Source organism: Gallus gallus, chromosome 1, assembly GCF_016699485.2.
Source record: "Gallus gallus isolate bGalGal1 chromosome 1, bGalGal1.mat.broiler.GRCg7b, whole genome shotgun sequence".
Lineage (NCBI taxonomy): Eukaryota > Metazoa > Chordata > Aves > Galliformes > Phasianidae > Gallus > Gallus gallus.
In genome coordinates this window covers 85,140,021-85,156,094 of record NC_052532.1, presented here as the reverse complement: position 1 = coordinate 85,156,094, position 16,074 = coordinate 85,140,021, and the positions used below count along the sequence as shown (strand labels likewise).

Genomic DNA, 16,074 nt, shown 5'->3' with positions numbered 1-16,074 from the left:
CAAAATCCGGGCAAAACTGGTGCAGCCATGATATTCAGTTCTCATGAGATGTGAGAGCAGGCTGCTATCTACCTGATATCATCTAGTAGGTGGCAACACTGCCCAAAGCAAGGAGTTGGAACTGGATGGTCATTAATCCTTCCAACCGAAGACATTCTATGATTCTATCCAGGTCTATTGTAACGCAGTCTTCAAATCAGGATTATAAGGGGAAAGTTATCTGGATGAAAGTTTTGGCTGATGGAGGAATTTAATGAGAATCCAATCTGGACTGGGGAGGACAGGAACAATGCATAAGAACAAATATTTTTTCAGTCACATTTATTAGTTTATAATATATGTTGCCAGGCAAGAAACAGCTTACAAGCATTAGCAAGGGTTCAGTCACTTTCTTCTATACCCTCAAAGTCCTACATAAAGCAAAACCAATCCCAAAATGAAGATAAGTGTTACAAAGTTTTGAGGGTGCCCTAAGCTCTTAAAAGGTTGAACGTTCAAAATTAAGGCTCTAAAGTAAAGTAATAAAACCTTTGTTAATTACAGAAAATCCCGAGAACACCCAGCAGATTTTGACTCTGGCCCATAAAGCCATCAGTGTTCACTATCCTCTATTACCAAAGCAGGCTTTCTTCAAATTAGGCCTGGAGAAATTATTCCCAACGACAGGGATTTTCTCTGAAGGGAAGACTCACATTAAAAAAGCTGTGTTTCTGAGCATATGGAAATTGTATTCCTCTGCATTGAAGGAAATCTTACTTAGAGATGATGAGATTTACAGCTGAGTTTAGGAGATCTTCAGCCAGAGGAAAAAAAAAAACCCAAGGCCTGCTTATCCCTGGCAGAGCCACTTCCCAATTCCTTTGTTTGGCCTTAGTTCATGAAAAAAGGAAAAAATGAAAAGGATCCATCACCCTGAATTTGTGGCAAGCATAACCATCCCCTTGCAGAGATGATATAGAAGTGCAGAAGGCTGCTCATCTCTGTTTTTACCAGAGGTTTGAGCAAGGCTCAAATTTTGATGAGGCAGGGCTAGAGTTGTAACAGAAGAGTCTTATAGCTACGAGTCACAGCTACAAAATAGAAAATGGAGGGAGGAAAGGCCACGACAGAGAAAAAGCTGCAGAAAAACTAGTCGTGTGACTTGGGAAATGAGACTGAAGACATGGGAGAGAAAGGAGGGACGTCAGAGAAGCAAGAGTTGTATTGCAGGGACAGTGACAGCAGCAATATGTGGAGGAGAGTGAGGGCTTTTTTTCTATCACCTCCACAAATCTGGAGTTGGGAGACTGTCAAAGAGAAGAGCTCCCTGTTTCCAAACCAACTCTAAGTCAATGTCAGGGCCAAGTAGTGGATAATAGTTTATGCGTATGTTTTCTTTCCCAAACTTTCTGTTTGCAATTAAAGAAGAAACATAAGGGTTTGAATGACATTGCACAGCTCTGTAATACATACATGTTCTCCCCTTAAACAAATTTAAACAAATCCACTATTGTCCTGCTGTAATGCTAAATCTGCCTGAAACCCTCTTAAGGTGTGGTTCATTGCCCCATATCTCTGAGCAGGGTCACATTCCCAGTGGAAAAAGAAAGGACAGGAATGTAGTAAAATGGTATCAATTATGCAGTTGAATTTTAGTTTCATTTTACAGCTTTGGATTTGCTCTAGCTAACAAGCCTCTTCTAGTCAAAACAAGAACGCTCCCTCTGTTCATCAGAGGTAGTGTTAAAATTCATTAGCCCAAGACATTCTAGCAGCCTGTGCATCAATATCCTTTCTCAGTGCTTGCTTGTGATGGGAACTGTTCGTTGTGTTTTGCAGGTATAGCTTCTGAGCGCTCATCTTTCTGTGCTCCCCCTGGCTCTGATTTCTCTCCCATTCTCTTGTGAGACCTGTTCTTTCTCAGATGCAGTCTCTCTCTTCTCTCCTTCATGCCTTCAGGTTGCTAAAAGGCAGGAGAAAAACAGAAGAGAATTAAGTGACTCTTACATGATCAAGAAAAACTGATAACGATGTTTCAGTAGTAATGTCTAGTAAAATACTCCATTTACCAACCTCAGCCACATCAGTTTTAACACAATGGGCTCAAACTCATGGCCCCAGCCAGTAACCCTAATACTCAGCAAGTGGCAACACGCTTTTGATGATGCTGTATAGGTGGTAGGAGGATCGTCTGCCTGGAGGGCAAGCTTGGGAAGGGAGACATGAGGGAGAAAAGGAGGCTCTGAAATTTCACCTCAGACTCCTTGTTTTTCTTATTTCACATGATCCGTGTTTAAAAATCTGAAAGCTGCTCACTGATAGCTACAAAGACCGCACTGAAAACTAGTGCTGAGACATTTATTTAGAGAAAAGCAATGCACAGGGAAGGAGATGGAGTGGAATTACCTTTTCCCCGCTTTTATTTTCTTCTGGTCATGTAAAGATTTGAACAATATCTGTAGGGTTCCAGATGCAAAAAAGGATTTTTCACCACTCTTTTTGGAGCTCCATGTTTAAGCCCACTCCCAAATTTCCTTTCAGATCTCTGATATCTATCACTCAGTTCTGCGAGGTTCTAAAGTCCTTGACACCTTACAGGCTTTAATGGTGACTGAGGAATGACCACACTCTGGCCTAGCTGAAAGACAGATCAAAGTATAGCCCAGCACACCTTGCTGTAAATTACAGAAGGGTACCAAAATCCATGTTTTTAAAATGAAATCAAAGTCAAACTTAGTGTATTATATTCACTATACTTATCACACAACTGACACACTCACAGACCTTCTAGCAGTAGGCACTTTTGAGAAATGATAAATAAACAATCAGCTACTGGTGAGGGTTGGCAAATGAGGCAATGGGAAATTCTAAATGAAATAAATACTGAGTAGTTCCTAAAAGGAAAGAAAGAAGATTACAGAATTCACATAAAATCTTAAAAATTGAATAACAGAGTTGTCATCACCATAACTCTTCATATTCCTAGTGGACTGATCGTGCAAGGACTGTAATCGTGGGACCGATCATGTAATTATGCTACTTATTGAAAGGAGATTTTTATTGTTTCCTCTCTTCTTGCTAAATGGAAGTTCTGCACAGAGAGATGAAGATTATTTCTCCATATGAAACTGTCAGTGTCAAAAAACTGAAAAAATAAAGGGTACTTCCCTTTGTTGTTATTTGAGGATAATGTCAAATGTCATTCAAGCACAGCTTTTCAGTGGGGTGACTGAATTTGAGAGTGTTCTTCCAATACTTAAAAGGGACTTATTGTTCAATACCCTTCCCTCCACTGTGTGATACAACAGATAGTATGTATCATTATAATAAATGTGTTAAATTGTCATAGATAAAGGTCATTATTGGCTACTTCTTCAATGCAAATCATGCAGAATCACACCTCAGGAGAGAAGAATGAAATAGGAAAAGAATCCATGCTGGCTGCATGCCCTTACAGTGAAAATATAGCAATGGCTGCTGCTGCAGTTGTGCAATGACACTGGAGTACCAAGGAGTAAAGAGAAATCCCCAAAACACCATGATGCCTGGCAGTCTTACAGATAACATGGCATGTGGTTAAACCAGGTCAACAGCAATGAGAAAGAGACCTGGCTATCACAGCAAAAGTGAAGCAGATCTGCTTTCATATTGCCTTGTTGCCACAGGGAGTGCAGCGTCTCATTTTGAAGATACACACTTTGGAACAAGTCTAGATGGTGAACACTACATCCAAAATGCTCATACTAACGACGTTAGCAGTTTTACATTTCTTGAACTACAGTAAGGATCACATCATTCAACACATTCTAATCCAAGCTTATTTCTGCTCCTCCCCAAGCAAAGACACAAAGATTATACAAGGGATAAAGCTGGCCTGACTCATTTATTTATTTACTTATGAAGTCTTCTTAAGGTTGCTGCTAGTTGTTACCTACCAAAGAAACTGAGCGTTTGCTCTTGAAATGCAATTGCTTTTCAAAGGACTCTGCAAATTCCTGCATGGAGTTTGATCTCGTCTCTGGGCCTGAGCTGTCTGCTGAAGGTGTTCTGCTTGCCTTCTTGTGGTGGCGGTATTTGACATCTTGGTCTTCTTGAAATTCCTTGGAGCCCTTGAGATGACCTGAAGATGAGCCTTTGGCAGAGGCATGAAGTCGTGTTGTATGGAGGGAGGAAAGCCTGGCCTGCAAAAGAAGAGGTCTTTGCTGAGTATTGAATACCAAAGCAGAGCACACAGGACAGATTCTCTACTGCAGAATACTCTCCAAGCAGTACTGCAGAACAAATAACCTTGCCCAGACTTCTGTAGCATTCCTTATTTGTGCAGAAGTATCACACTGTCAAAGAGTTTGCTTCCTTGGAGCAGTAGCAGAATTTACTCATTCCCATTTTTGAGTATCTAAGTTTTGGCACCCAAATAAGCATTTGAAATGTGAGGTGTGCCCACTGTCATCGAAAAGACCTGGACACTTCATAATCCCAAACACCCAGCCGTCCCCTCTGGGAATGGGTTCTAGGCAGGGCTTTCAAACAGCAGGGACCCAGCCCTCTTGTGGCCAGATGAGCCAGACACTGGGTTTGACCCACAGATGTTCTGGGTCTTATTAGAGATTTGAGGTCATCTGAGTGGGACAGAGACCATTCCTAGCCCAGTCTTATTATATCTGCTGCCTGGCCTAAATGTAGACAAGATGCTCTACTGTTCAGCTCCAGGTTTTTTAGCGGTCTCTTGGGCATATTCATCCTGACCTCACGGGAGAGCATTTTCAGGGCACTAAGGGACACATTCCTAATAGAGAAATGATAGAATCACAGAATCATAGAATCATTAAGGTTGGAAAAGATGGAAACATGCTTTTCACAATGGCTTGATGAGAGGTGCTAAATCACCAGTAAATCTATTTCTGTTGCGTCTTCCAGCAAAATACCACAGCTCCATATAGGCAGATTTGCCTCCCTCATTATGAGTTCAGCTGTTGGCAATAACTGAGGGACTATATGTCCCTCATATATATACACAAACACGTCCCTGTTTGTTAATTTATACTTCCCATTTTCACAGACATCTGAAACTCTTTTTTGTTGTTGTTTTGTTTTGTTGTTTTCTCATTTTGTTTTTACATAAGTCTTCTACCTTCTAGATGCACTTAACACCAAAGGGTCTTCAGCTCATACGGTGCAAGTTCAACTTCATTTCCAGACATAAGCTTACTCAAGCAACTAGTATTATGAACTGCTGCTGAGAGTAGCGGTAATGATTCCTGCTATGCTATTTTTACTTTGAGGCATACTGTTGCAACACTAATCAATATGGTTGTGATTCCTGTAAGGTCATATCGTATTGTTATTTGGAAAAGCATCAAAGCAATCAGATTGTGCTTGAGGGACAGGAGTACACATGCCATGTCAAGCTGTACAAGCCGAACATCTTCTATGCCATTTTAGTGGTATCAGTGTATATTGAAAAAAAACAACAGGAGCACAGATGAAGCAGAGGATGGTATTCATCCACCTTGTTTTACAGTATCTGTAAATGTTTTATATTACAAAGATGTCGCTTTTCATTCTTCCTTCGCAGATGAAATTATAGTGAAGCCCTTAACAAAAAGACTGTAGTTCACATACTAACTATGGTTCAGGAAAGGGACCAGCCTTCCTCTGAAATGCAGATTTGTCTCAGTGAACCTAGGGTACACCCACACATACGACAAGGGGAAATGGCTTTAAACTGGCAGAGGGTAGATTTAGACTAGATATTAGGAAGAAATTCTTTACGGTGAAGGTGGTGAGACATTGGAACAGGTTGCCCAGAGAGGTTAAGAATGCCCCCTCCCTGGAAGCACTCAAGGCCAGGCTGGATGGGGCTTCGAGCAACCTGCTCTAGTGGGAGGTACCCCTGCCTTTAGCAGGAGGTTGGAACTAGGGGATCTTAAAGGTCCCTTCTAACCCAAACCATTCTACAATTCTATGATCATGTAATCACATTACAGTGGCTGTGCTTCCAACACAACCTGACAGAGGACAAAGGCTTTAATACAACTGCTAAGAATGAACATTTCATGGCTTATTACTAGTACAAAACAGTAGTCTTATTTAAGATAAATTCTGGCAGTGAGTTTACATAAGATCCATGTGGCTTTCTTACTGTTTCTTAGATTTAATAGATGTGTTTAATACATAGATTTACTGGTCTAGTTTTACTAGAAATACATAGATTGCATGGTACCACTGTAAATAAGAACAGGCCTGAGACATCTTTAATTTATGCTTCCCTTCCTGATGTCTCAGCAGCTGCTGGAAACAGAGATTCTCCCTGTGTCCACACTCTCTTGTCCACCCACTACTGCTGCCTTCCCTTGCCAAAAGTCTCTGAGTGCCACTGCAGTATCTGCTCCCATCCCTGCCCCAGTAGCTGCCTCACGTTTACATGTGGTGCCTCTTTAGCAAGCTTCCATCATCTCTGGCTTCTAGGATCTGCCCCTGAGTAGCTCTTAAACTGGAGAAGTGGAGAGGAGGTGAAACAAGGAAAAAGGCATGGGAAGGAAGAATGATATCTGCTCTTTGGCATCAAAATAGGGAATTTTTGAGAACTCTCGATGTTTGTTTCTCACTCCCTCTAGTACCCCCTTTTTCTGTATGAGCCTTTGTATAATGCCAGTCACGCTTAGTGTCTGTTTACATAATAGGCAGCAGATTGTTTGCTAACACAGAAAAAGCACAGAAACAAAAAATCCTCAAGAACTTGGTGCCAATATCATTTGTCTATTCTCTTTCTCAGTTTCTGTTGGAGACAAGATAATTTCTTCCATCTTTTGGCTTTGATCTGAGAACTCACACAGCTGTCAGCAAGACATTTAATCTTCAGAGTGTCAGTATTGCATTCGTTGTTTGCACAAGTTTACATAATGACCCCAGTTCTCTAGGAATATTTTGGAAAATCTGACATTCCGATTCTGTCCCAGAGCATTCTTTCCTCCCAAGAAGCTTACAGCCAAGCATGAATTCCTTAAAAACGTTTCAGCCTAGGCTTCCACTGATCTGTAGTGATGATATTGCAGTAGATGTTTAGACTGATTTCAGTTTACAATAGTTGTCATTACCTTCAACCGTAGTCAAAAGTTCTGCTCTCACCCTTGGATGTTTCTTATCCGCTCTTCTGTCAAGAGCAGAAATGTCTACTTCAGAGTGCTTCCATATGTAGGGTTGTAAAACTCTAACCAGTGCTCCTCTGTATGCAATATTTTCCCCACAACAAAATGCCTGGGAAGTAGGAAACAGTCCTGAGCTGAAATGATGGAAGACAACCAGAATGCATCAAAGTCATCAGCTTCAGAAAGAGAATCAGCTACTGTATTTAAAATTTGCAGTGTGCAGCAAGTTAATTAAAGCAGCTGAAAGCAGATGACTTAGTTCTCCTTAGGCTGTTTCCACATTCGCTGAAGGCCCTTGGTGACTTATCCAAACCTGATGTTTTTCAGGGGATTAGAGGTACATGTTTTAATGGAGAGTTCTGGACTTATTGTTTTAGCCTGTTTTGGCGTGGGGATTCCTGAGGCCAGTTACATGCTTTGACAGTGACCCAGTGAGGGATGAATATAAGTTTGTGTTCCTCTGCATAATGGGAATGATCACAACAAAAGCATTTTGTGAACCGCATCTCAGTAATGTTTGTATTATAAGGTATTATAAGATCCTGGGGAAAAAGGAATAAAAATTATTGTTAGTTTCTGTGAAGCAAATCACAGAGGAGTTCTTCTACAAAGCTTTGTTCATATTTTGAGAGGCTCCTCAGTGACGGGATGCCACAAAAATCAGCTATCATGTTTTAAGTGAGAACAGTGGTTGAATGTGTTTCTACAGCATAGGAAAAACTATAAGGAAGACAAACAAACAAACAAACAAACAAAAAACTATTCCGTAACTGAAAGCGATGTACAGAGTTATTCCAAAACACCTTTTGTGCCATAGTGCTAGCACTGGGCTGTGCAATACCAGAACACTGTTGATGCAAATGTAGTTCATGTGGACGGAGCTGCACTACTGCTGGTATGCTGTATGCCAGCCCTGGGTATGAGAGAAAGAAAGGACTAGACAATGTTAGTGGTCTCTTCACCCTTAATGGTTCTATGATTCTGTGGCTTGACTGTAACCAGGACAGCCACGGTTACCTCCATTTATGATGTCGACACATAAGAAAGAGTACACTGTGATCCACTGAGGATGTATTAACTTACAGAAGAGACACGGTCTCATCTCAGTTACTATTCCTCTTGATTAATAGCACTGTTCTGACAAAAGGAAGATGATATTTAGCTAGCACTGATAAGTGTTTTGGTTCTCACAGTAGTTATTCTTTGTAACAGTAGTCTAAAGAGCACATCCAGATGAAATAGCAAGTTGTGGCTCTGAACAAGGAAATGCACTTTCTGAAGATGTTTCTAAGGAATTATTTGTGTCCCCAATTGAATAATTTCTAGACTTGACTTAAAACAACATATTTTAGTAGTCTTCACTACCAGCTGATTAGAGATTTCTATTAAAATAATCAAAAATTTTCAAATTTTGTTATAAGAAACCCAAGCAAACCATACTTTGTCATTCCCAAGGTCAATTTCTGGCACTGAGATTGAGATTTGTATGTTCTACATAATATAGCTGAGCCAAGAAGAAGTTGCGTGGAGCACTATTGTGAAGGCCAGACATAATTAAGTGTACAGGATAACTTTAACTGATTGAACGGTCACACAAAAAGTCATAGTCTTCTCTCTCTAAGCTAACTTCATTAAAGCTCTAGTGCTGATTCAGGGATACAACTATCATTAGCAAAAGCATTGAAATAGCTTTTGATCAAACTGAATTTAAGAACATGCTTCAAATTAAATGCGTGTGTACGCACACAAATATACAATGAAGCTGTATTCAGCTACTTGCTGAATGAAATGTGATTTAAAGTACATTCATACGCTTTAGTCTGTATTAGGTGTAAAGAAGTTGTGTATGCATAATTGTCTGAAGAACAAAATTAAAATATGGTAAAATTAATAAATAAATAAACGTTAATAAATGTTGGTTTTAGGCATTCTGGTGGAATCCATTAGCAAAACTCTAGCTCAGAAACTGTTTTTCAATCTGTGAACAAAGTATATATAATTACACTATACTATAATCAGTAGATGTTGCCGATGAGTTTAAAAGAATGGATTATGGTTACCTTTCCAATCTATTCATGTATTCAAAGAGTAAGGAGGTAGATTTGTTCTGTTTTTCTCCTCTTAACCATAATTTTTGAGAATGGAAAAAAAATTTCCTGGAGGTGTTCAAGAAATGTGTAGATTTGGCACTGTGGGATGTGGTTGAATGGACATGGTGGTGATGGGCAGATGGGTGGTTGGAATGGTGGCCTTTTCCAGCCTTAATGATTCCATCATTATATTCTATGATTCTTTAAAAAGAAAAATCCCACTGCTTAGAACATGGCAGATTCAGTGGAAGATGATTTCCAAGGTGAAATACAGCACATGACAGAAAAAAAACTTTGGAAAGAGTAACTATTTTTTTCCACCATATAATAGTATTGGCTCTGTTGCAGACATTATGATTTAGGGATATAACTGAAAAATTATTTGTAAGTAAACATAGTTACTTTGGGAAGCCAACCAATGCATCTGGAAAAAAAAAAAAGAGACAGGTTTGAGGTACCTACACTACTTTTAAGGACTGGGAACGTCTGCTTTTTTTGCACTGTGATTATTGGTTAGTTGTCAGGTACCTTAAAAAACTGCTTAGGCATTTGAACCCTGTACCTTTCCCCACTGTTCTGATGGTTTAGGAAAAAAAGAAGCTGTTTCTCCCTTAAAAACTTATTTCATAATATAATAAGCTTTGTTATGTATTGGGTCCTTATTTTCAGGTTCAGATACTTTAAACAAGGAGGGACCATATCCTCTAGCTTAAATTCAAAGTTACACCAGCAAGCAGTTAATCCCAGAGGTAAAGGACACAGCTTCCTTGCGAAGAGTCGTTGTAGAATTAGGTCAAAATCCAATGAATGTATATAGGCTTACGTAGTTTTACATGTGAGAACATACTCATTGAAGACAAATTTGTGCACGCCAGATTTCTGAAGTGTTTTTATCTCTGTCAGAGATCTTTTATCTTTCCTCATCTTGAGGTTTGTTCATCTTCCTCTATCCCAAAGGCCTCTGAGGCTTCTGGCAGGGAGCTGAGTTCGAGAAGCAACTGATTTCTGCCAGTAGGAACTGAACCTAGTTGACAAGGTAAGCGAGGCATTCTCAACCCAATGGATCTCTAGGGTTAACTTTTGGGATGTCTGCACTTAAGATTATACATAAGCCACACACACATGCACACAGAAAACTGCACACAGCTCTTACCGGAAGGGAGGCTCTCCTTTCACTAAGGGATCGTGTTTGACGTTTCTTGTGGCCTCTACCCTCTTTCTCATTCTCATCAATCAAGCTGTGGCCCCAGAAACTGCTCATCCATCTTGCAAAGGAAATGTCATCATCCTCTTCATATTCCATGTACAGACACTCCAAACTTACAGCAGTCTCCCAGCCAGACAAGGAAAGGCAATATAGAAGGATCCCAGTAAGCCAATAGCCTCACACTGTTCTGTCAACAAGAGGAAGAGGAGATGCAGTTTCAACCACTCTTCCTGCACTTCATCCCCCAAAGCCCAACCCACTGCAGCCCTAGGCACTGTCTAAACATACAGTCAATCCTTTCTCATCTATTTTCAACAAGGTTTCTTTTAATCTTTCCATTGCAGAGATGTTCAATATGACAGTGCCGCAGGGAGCTGATAGGAAGGGAAATATGTTCTCTACTCCATATACATTGCAGTTGAGTGCACCAGCTGTCAATCCCAATGGAGAATTGCCCACAGTAACATGCCTGGGAGGTGTGTACTCTAACCCAAAGCAGGCTTGTGATTTTGAGAAGCGGAATTGACATATTGACAGTGGTCAGAAACTGGCACATCTGCCTGCAGAGGCCTAACTGACTTTGTGGAAGGCAGGACAAATAGCCCTCCCCATGCTGCCCTCCCTCCTGATCTCTATTGTCTCTACGCTTTCTTCTGGTGTTCAGGAAACATGTTCTCCCCAGGGAGAAGGCTCTCCTGAGAAAATTGTTCATTTTTGGGTCATGGCACGATGAATGAGTGTGCATCGTCTGCTTTTCACCAAAGTCACTTCATCTGCCATATCAGGTTTATGGTGGGCCTGGCTTCAGTTCACTGAACACAGAGTAGGAATGAGTCTGACCTCAATCCTCCTAACCAAGCACTGGGTATAGGCTGTATTGACCATGTCTACAAGGTAAAACAGAACAGGGCAGGGGACTGTTCCTCACTCCTGAGACTAAGTGGCTAGACTGGACTCGTCCATTCCACATAACCTTTTTGTGCCGCCAGTATCTTTGTTATAATGTTTGTGGCTTTTATTTTAAATTTCAAAATATCTGAGGTAACCTGAAAACTCTGTTGTTGCACATTGAAAATGTTGTTTGTAAAGCATGAATCTGAAGTATGTTACAATCTTACATGCCTTTGGACACAGATGAAGGAAATGAAGGAGTGTTTAGAGGATGCAGAGCCTCTTGGGGTAGCTATGGAAAACTGCATAGGAGAAAAGACACAAATTTAACTTCCTATTGGAAGCATTGGTGTCTGCTAGGTAGCCAAGTGTTCTTCTGAGGCCTTGGTATTGTCTTGGGGATATTAGTCAGCACTCAGCATTAAACCTTGCCCTTTATTTCTAATCTATTTAGCAGTATATGGATATAGTAGCAAAACTCTAGTTTCATTCAAGTGGGTGTAGATGTGAGGCTTAAGCTCTCCCAGTACCATACATGGATGTAGGACTCTTCATTCTGAGTAATACAGGTGAAGGAACTGATTGGTCATAGATACCTATGTGAGTTTTGCTTTGTCTGGGGCATATGAAACCATGTGTAGCACAGAAACCTGTAGCACATGGGTATACACACAGCATATCTTTGGATGTTGCACATCCGAGCTTAGACTCACAACCAACCTGCAGCAGGATGTGTTCTTGGTGGAAGCATGGATGGACAGGAGTGACAAGAATACCTACAATATAGCACCTTAAAAATACACCTGAGTAAAAAGAACAGGTAGGCTGATTCTCCAAGTGGGGAATAGTACTACAGGCCATATTCTCGGAGCCTAAATTTGTCTGCACACCCTAAGGCCAGCAATACCTGTACAGAAAGGGTATATGCAAAGGACTACGCTGGGTCATAAGAGACAACGTGTGGCTGAAATTTAGACCATCCTGGTAGGAAACTATTGGCCTGTAGATATGCCAGTTGTACTGTATGGCGTAAGGTTCTTTTATTCTGTCACATAAAGTGGGAATTCTGCTGTGCTGAAACAGGTGATAGGGAAAAATGGGACAGTTCCACAGTTTTGGCAGAATATACTTATGCAAATCGTCACAATTCACACGTTGAAAGAGCTATGGCTCGAGCTGTTTATTACCAGGTACTAAGACATACTGAGCATCCAGCAGGACAGCAGATCACGCCAGGCAAATTGCCAGGGCTCCAGGAGAGAAGAGTGGGAAATAAAAAAGGAGCCAATGCTGCAGCTGAATGAGAAAATCCTGTAGCAAATAGGAGGTCAGGATGTCACGGTGCTCATGTCATCAGCACTCAGGGCAAACCCCAACTCACTTTGGAAAACATCGACAGGGCTTCTGAGGTGTTTGCCTTGCAACCATGCCGCTGTTTTTTTTGTTTTCAGCACTTTCTTCTCCCTTCCTAGCACTACACATGCTTATTGCTCTCTTCAAATACCTGAAAGGTGCTTACAGCGAGAGCGGGGTTGGTCTCTTCTCTCTGGTGACTGGTGACAGGATGAGGGGGAACGGCCTCAAGTTGTGCCAGGGTAAGTTTAGGTTAGATATCAGGAAAAACTTCTTTAGAGAAAGGGTTGCTAAGCACTGGAATAGGCTCCCCAGGGAGGTGGTTGAGTCACCATCCCTGGATGTGTTCAAAAACCGTTTGGATGTGGTGCTCAGGGACATGATTTAGCAGACGGTTGTTAGAGTTAGGGCAGTATGGTTCGGTTGTGGTTGGACTTGATGGTCTTTAAGGTCTTTTCCAACCTGAGCAATTCTATGACTCTATGTCTTCCCTTCTATTCAGTTTCTTTCCCACCTGCTAGGAAATTTTTACTCACGCAATGACAGGCGCTACCCGACTATGACATGGGACCAGGGGCGGCTTCTCCATATCATGAGCTGAGTTCTGCAGAGGAAAGTGGAGATAGGAACATCAGTTTTCCCTTCCTATCGATAAGCATGCTGAGTTGACATAGACACATGAATATACAACAGACACACAGTTCCAGTATCGCATGATTTCCGTGACAGATTCAATCAATAACTTTCAAAAGAAGCGGTTACACGCCCACGGTTACCTGGTCTAGAGGGAGGTGTCCCTGCCTATAGCAGAGGGTTGGAACTAGATGATCTTCAAGGTCCCTTCCAACGCAAACCATTCTACGACTCTGCGATTCTGTGATCGCGCTGCCCAGCGTCTGGAGTCCTCCACTCCGGCAGGCGGCGCTGCGGGCCGGATCGGCCGGAAGTGTCCTCCTGCCCCGCGCTCTCCCGGCCTCCCCGCGTGTCCGGTGACCCCGTCCCTCCCCTCCCACAGGCGGCGGTGTGAGCGCGTCATGGCCGCCTCGAAGCCCGTGGAGGCGCCGGGCGGCGGCGGCTCCGGCACGGGTCTGTCCCGCTGGCAGCTGGCGTTGGTGCTGGGGGCGCCCATCCTGCTGGGCGCCGGCGCGGTCTACCTGTGGGGGCGGCGAGCGGCCCGCCGCGGCGGGAAGGGCGCGAGCGAGCGGAAGACCCCCGAGGGGCGGGCGAGCCCCGGCCCCTACAGCGGCGGCGCGCAGCCCGATGGGCCCGGCCACGAGGAGATGGTGAGCGCGTGCAGCGGCCCTTGGCGCGGCCCCTCCCCCGCCGCGGCCGTTGGGGGTGGGGGGAGGGGACAGGCGTCGCGCCTAACGGCCGGGCCAGCCTTAGCCTAAATAGAGATGCTGTCGAAGCTTGCGTTTATCCCACCGTGAATGACTTTGCTGAGGATTTTCAGGTAAAACTCCTCAAAAGTTGAAGGGCGACTCAGAATCCAAGTCCAGATCAGATGCGCGGCTTGCTTGTATACCTGTCTGTGGAAGATGTTTGTGCTGTGCGCTTCCTGCATGTGCGCAGTCACAGATGTGCCGTGACGCTCACGTTGTGCTGAGGGGAAGTTGCAACTGCTGTGCACACCTACAGTGTGAGATTTGGCAGTCTGCTTGAGTAGGAGAGTAATCGGTGCTCTTAGTTGTGTTGAAGTTCTCGTCGGCATACAGGAGCTAGTTTTAAACTCAGCTGACTGGAGCTAGCTTAGAGGCACGCTGGCATTGTTAAGTAAATCCCATTAAGGTATTCCTGCGTGTTTTTTTTTCTTCTCGTACGACCTAAATAGTCTGTGCTGATCTGTGTGGCCGTTGAGGAGGTATGAAAAGGTAATTTTTAACCCTTAGCACTTCAGTGATAAAGGTTAATGTTATGCAAGTGATGGACAGGCAGTGACGGGAACACAAAGGAGTGGTGGAGAAGGTGACAGCTTCATAGATAGGCCATGATAGAACAGCAGTGAGCTATAAAACCTTTGCTGGACCTGGAGGCAGTCACTTGCATATAATGATTTGTTCTGAGCAAGCAATGCACAGAGGACAAAAACTTTGTTGTAGTAGGCTGCAAACAGCATCTGGCGCTTCTACGACAGTGTGTTTACTACTGGTAAGCTGCAGGTTTCAGGCTACCCATGCACTTTGTGCAGTAGCAATGACTCTTCTGTTAGTGTGCGTTAGCTCTGCATTACTTGATTGTATTTCTGGATTTCAGTGTGTACTGTCAAGCAGTTTGTAGTCATTCTGTTGTTGAATGTGAAGCAAGAAGTGTCTTTTGTGTAAACAACTTTTTTTGGTTTGAAACTGAGTGTCTGCCTCTTTCAAATTGCTCCCCAAAATAACTTACTGTTGGACTCTGTACATCTAAGGGTAAGTATATGGTTGAATGGTGTGACACGGAGTTCCTTGATGAGTGTCATTGCGTAGCGCAACGAAATGATGAAAATTACTTTGGAAAGCAGAAGAAAATGATATCAGATTTACCTGATTATATATGACAGTGGAGTAGCTGGTCTAAATGTGGCTGCTGCAGAGCAATTCATGTGGCAGCTGCTTTCCTCCGTACGTGTGGGAAGGTTTGCCCTCCTGTTCCTCGTGTCCAAAGGTATGGTGTCATGTAGATGTCGTGTTTCCACACGTTTTATTAGTTATAGATACTATTGGTAGGACCCTTGATTCAAAATACGATCTTTGCAGATGCTTTACCTGATAACTACCTGCACTGCATTGTATCGTTCTGCCTTTCTAGTAAGTTGGGATACTTTTTTCATTTAGTCAGATTTTGAATATAGATCTGTATGGTGATTAAGCGTCAGTAATTCATTTCACAGCTTAAGCACAAGTGGGAAGTCCTTTAGGAAATACATTGGTCAGTAATAGATGGGCTACCAACAGATGTAAGAACCTGTTTGTCTGGTAACTGTTCTTTTACTTATATATGCAACTTAGGACTTAGATTGTTCTTTGTTCTTTATTTGTTTCTTTGTTCTTTGTCTTCTTTGTTCTTTATTTGCACTTATTACTATTTTGCATGCAGTTGAAGCTTTTGTTTTACCTCCTGCAGAAGCCTCACGTTTTTCTCCAGGTTGTGTCTGCTACAGGAGCCTCCTGGCATGGATGTAGTGGCCGACTGTGACTGGCGTTGTGTTGGCAGAAGCCCTTAGCACAGGTGCTATATTGGGAAAAGCTCCAAGACTCCTGACATTGCTTCTTTTATAAGCTTAGCTCCTCAACACTACAGTGAGCTGGTACTCTCGTACCAGTTAAGCACTGATGATAAAAATGTATCTGTGGATGTTCTGATAAAGGTCAGAAAACCATATTGCATCTGTTCGTTACCAAAGTTGTCATTATGGCTCATAGTTTGG

The 16,074-nt window shown here is 42.5% G+C and overlaps 2 protein-coding genes across 7 annotated transcripts in view; one reads left to right on the top strand and one right to left on the bottom strand.

The window, feature by feature from the left end:
* Positions 1-318: 318 nt before the first annotated feature.
* Positions 319-14,242, bottom strand: LNP1 (leukemia NUP98 fusion partner 1). 6 transcript variants are annotated; one of them, XM_025143930.3, is made up of 5 exons: positions 14,094-14,242; positions 13,205-13,272; positions 10,371-10,611; positions 3,915-4,160; positions 319-1,942 (listed from the first exon to the last, which is right to left on the bottom strand). In XM_025143930.3, the coding sequence occupies exons 3-5, from the start codon at positions 10,518-10,520 to the stop codon at positions 1,763-1,765; spliced, it is 576 nt and encodes a 191-aa protein (XP_024999698.2). In that variant the 5' UTR covers positions 10,521-10,611; positions 13,205-13,272; positions 14,094-14,242; the 3' UTR covers positions 319-1,762. The 6 variants fall into 6 exon arrangements, with proteins under 6 accessions (XP_024999698.2, XP_024999704.2, XP_046761481.1 ...); XM_025143936.3 differs by having other exon boundaries at positions 10,371-10,606; XM_046905525.1 differs by having other exon boundaries at positions 14,194-14,242.
* The window catches only part of TOMM70 (translocase of outer mitochondrial membrane 70), a 22,750-nt gene continuing 20,335 nt past the window's right edge, over positions 13,660-16,074 (top strand). Inside the window, exon 1 of the mRNA XM_416605.8 lies at positions 13,660-13,951. Within this exon, the coding sequence (XP_416605.3) occupies positions 13,703-13,951 (249 nt within the window). The 5' untranslated portion in view covers positions 13,660-13,702. The remainder of the gene's footprint in view (positions 13,952-16,074) is intronic.

Bases quoted from the DNA above. Each gene is read 5' to 3' on its own strand.
- LNP1 (XM_025143930.3), bottom strand. From the start codon at position 10,520: ATGGAATATGAAGAGGATGATGACATTTCCTTTGCAAGATGGATGAGC. The intron at 4,161-10,370 runs GTAAGAGCTGTG...CTTCTTTTGCAG, and splicing joins AAAGGAGAGCCTCCCTTCCG to GCCAGGCTTTCCTCCCTCCA. The intron at 1,943-3,914 runs GTAGGTAACAAC...CCTGCCTTTTAG, and splicing joins GCAAACGCTCAGTTTCTTTG to CAACCTGAAGGCATGAAGGA.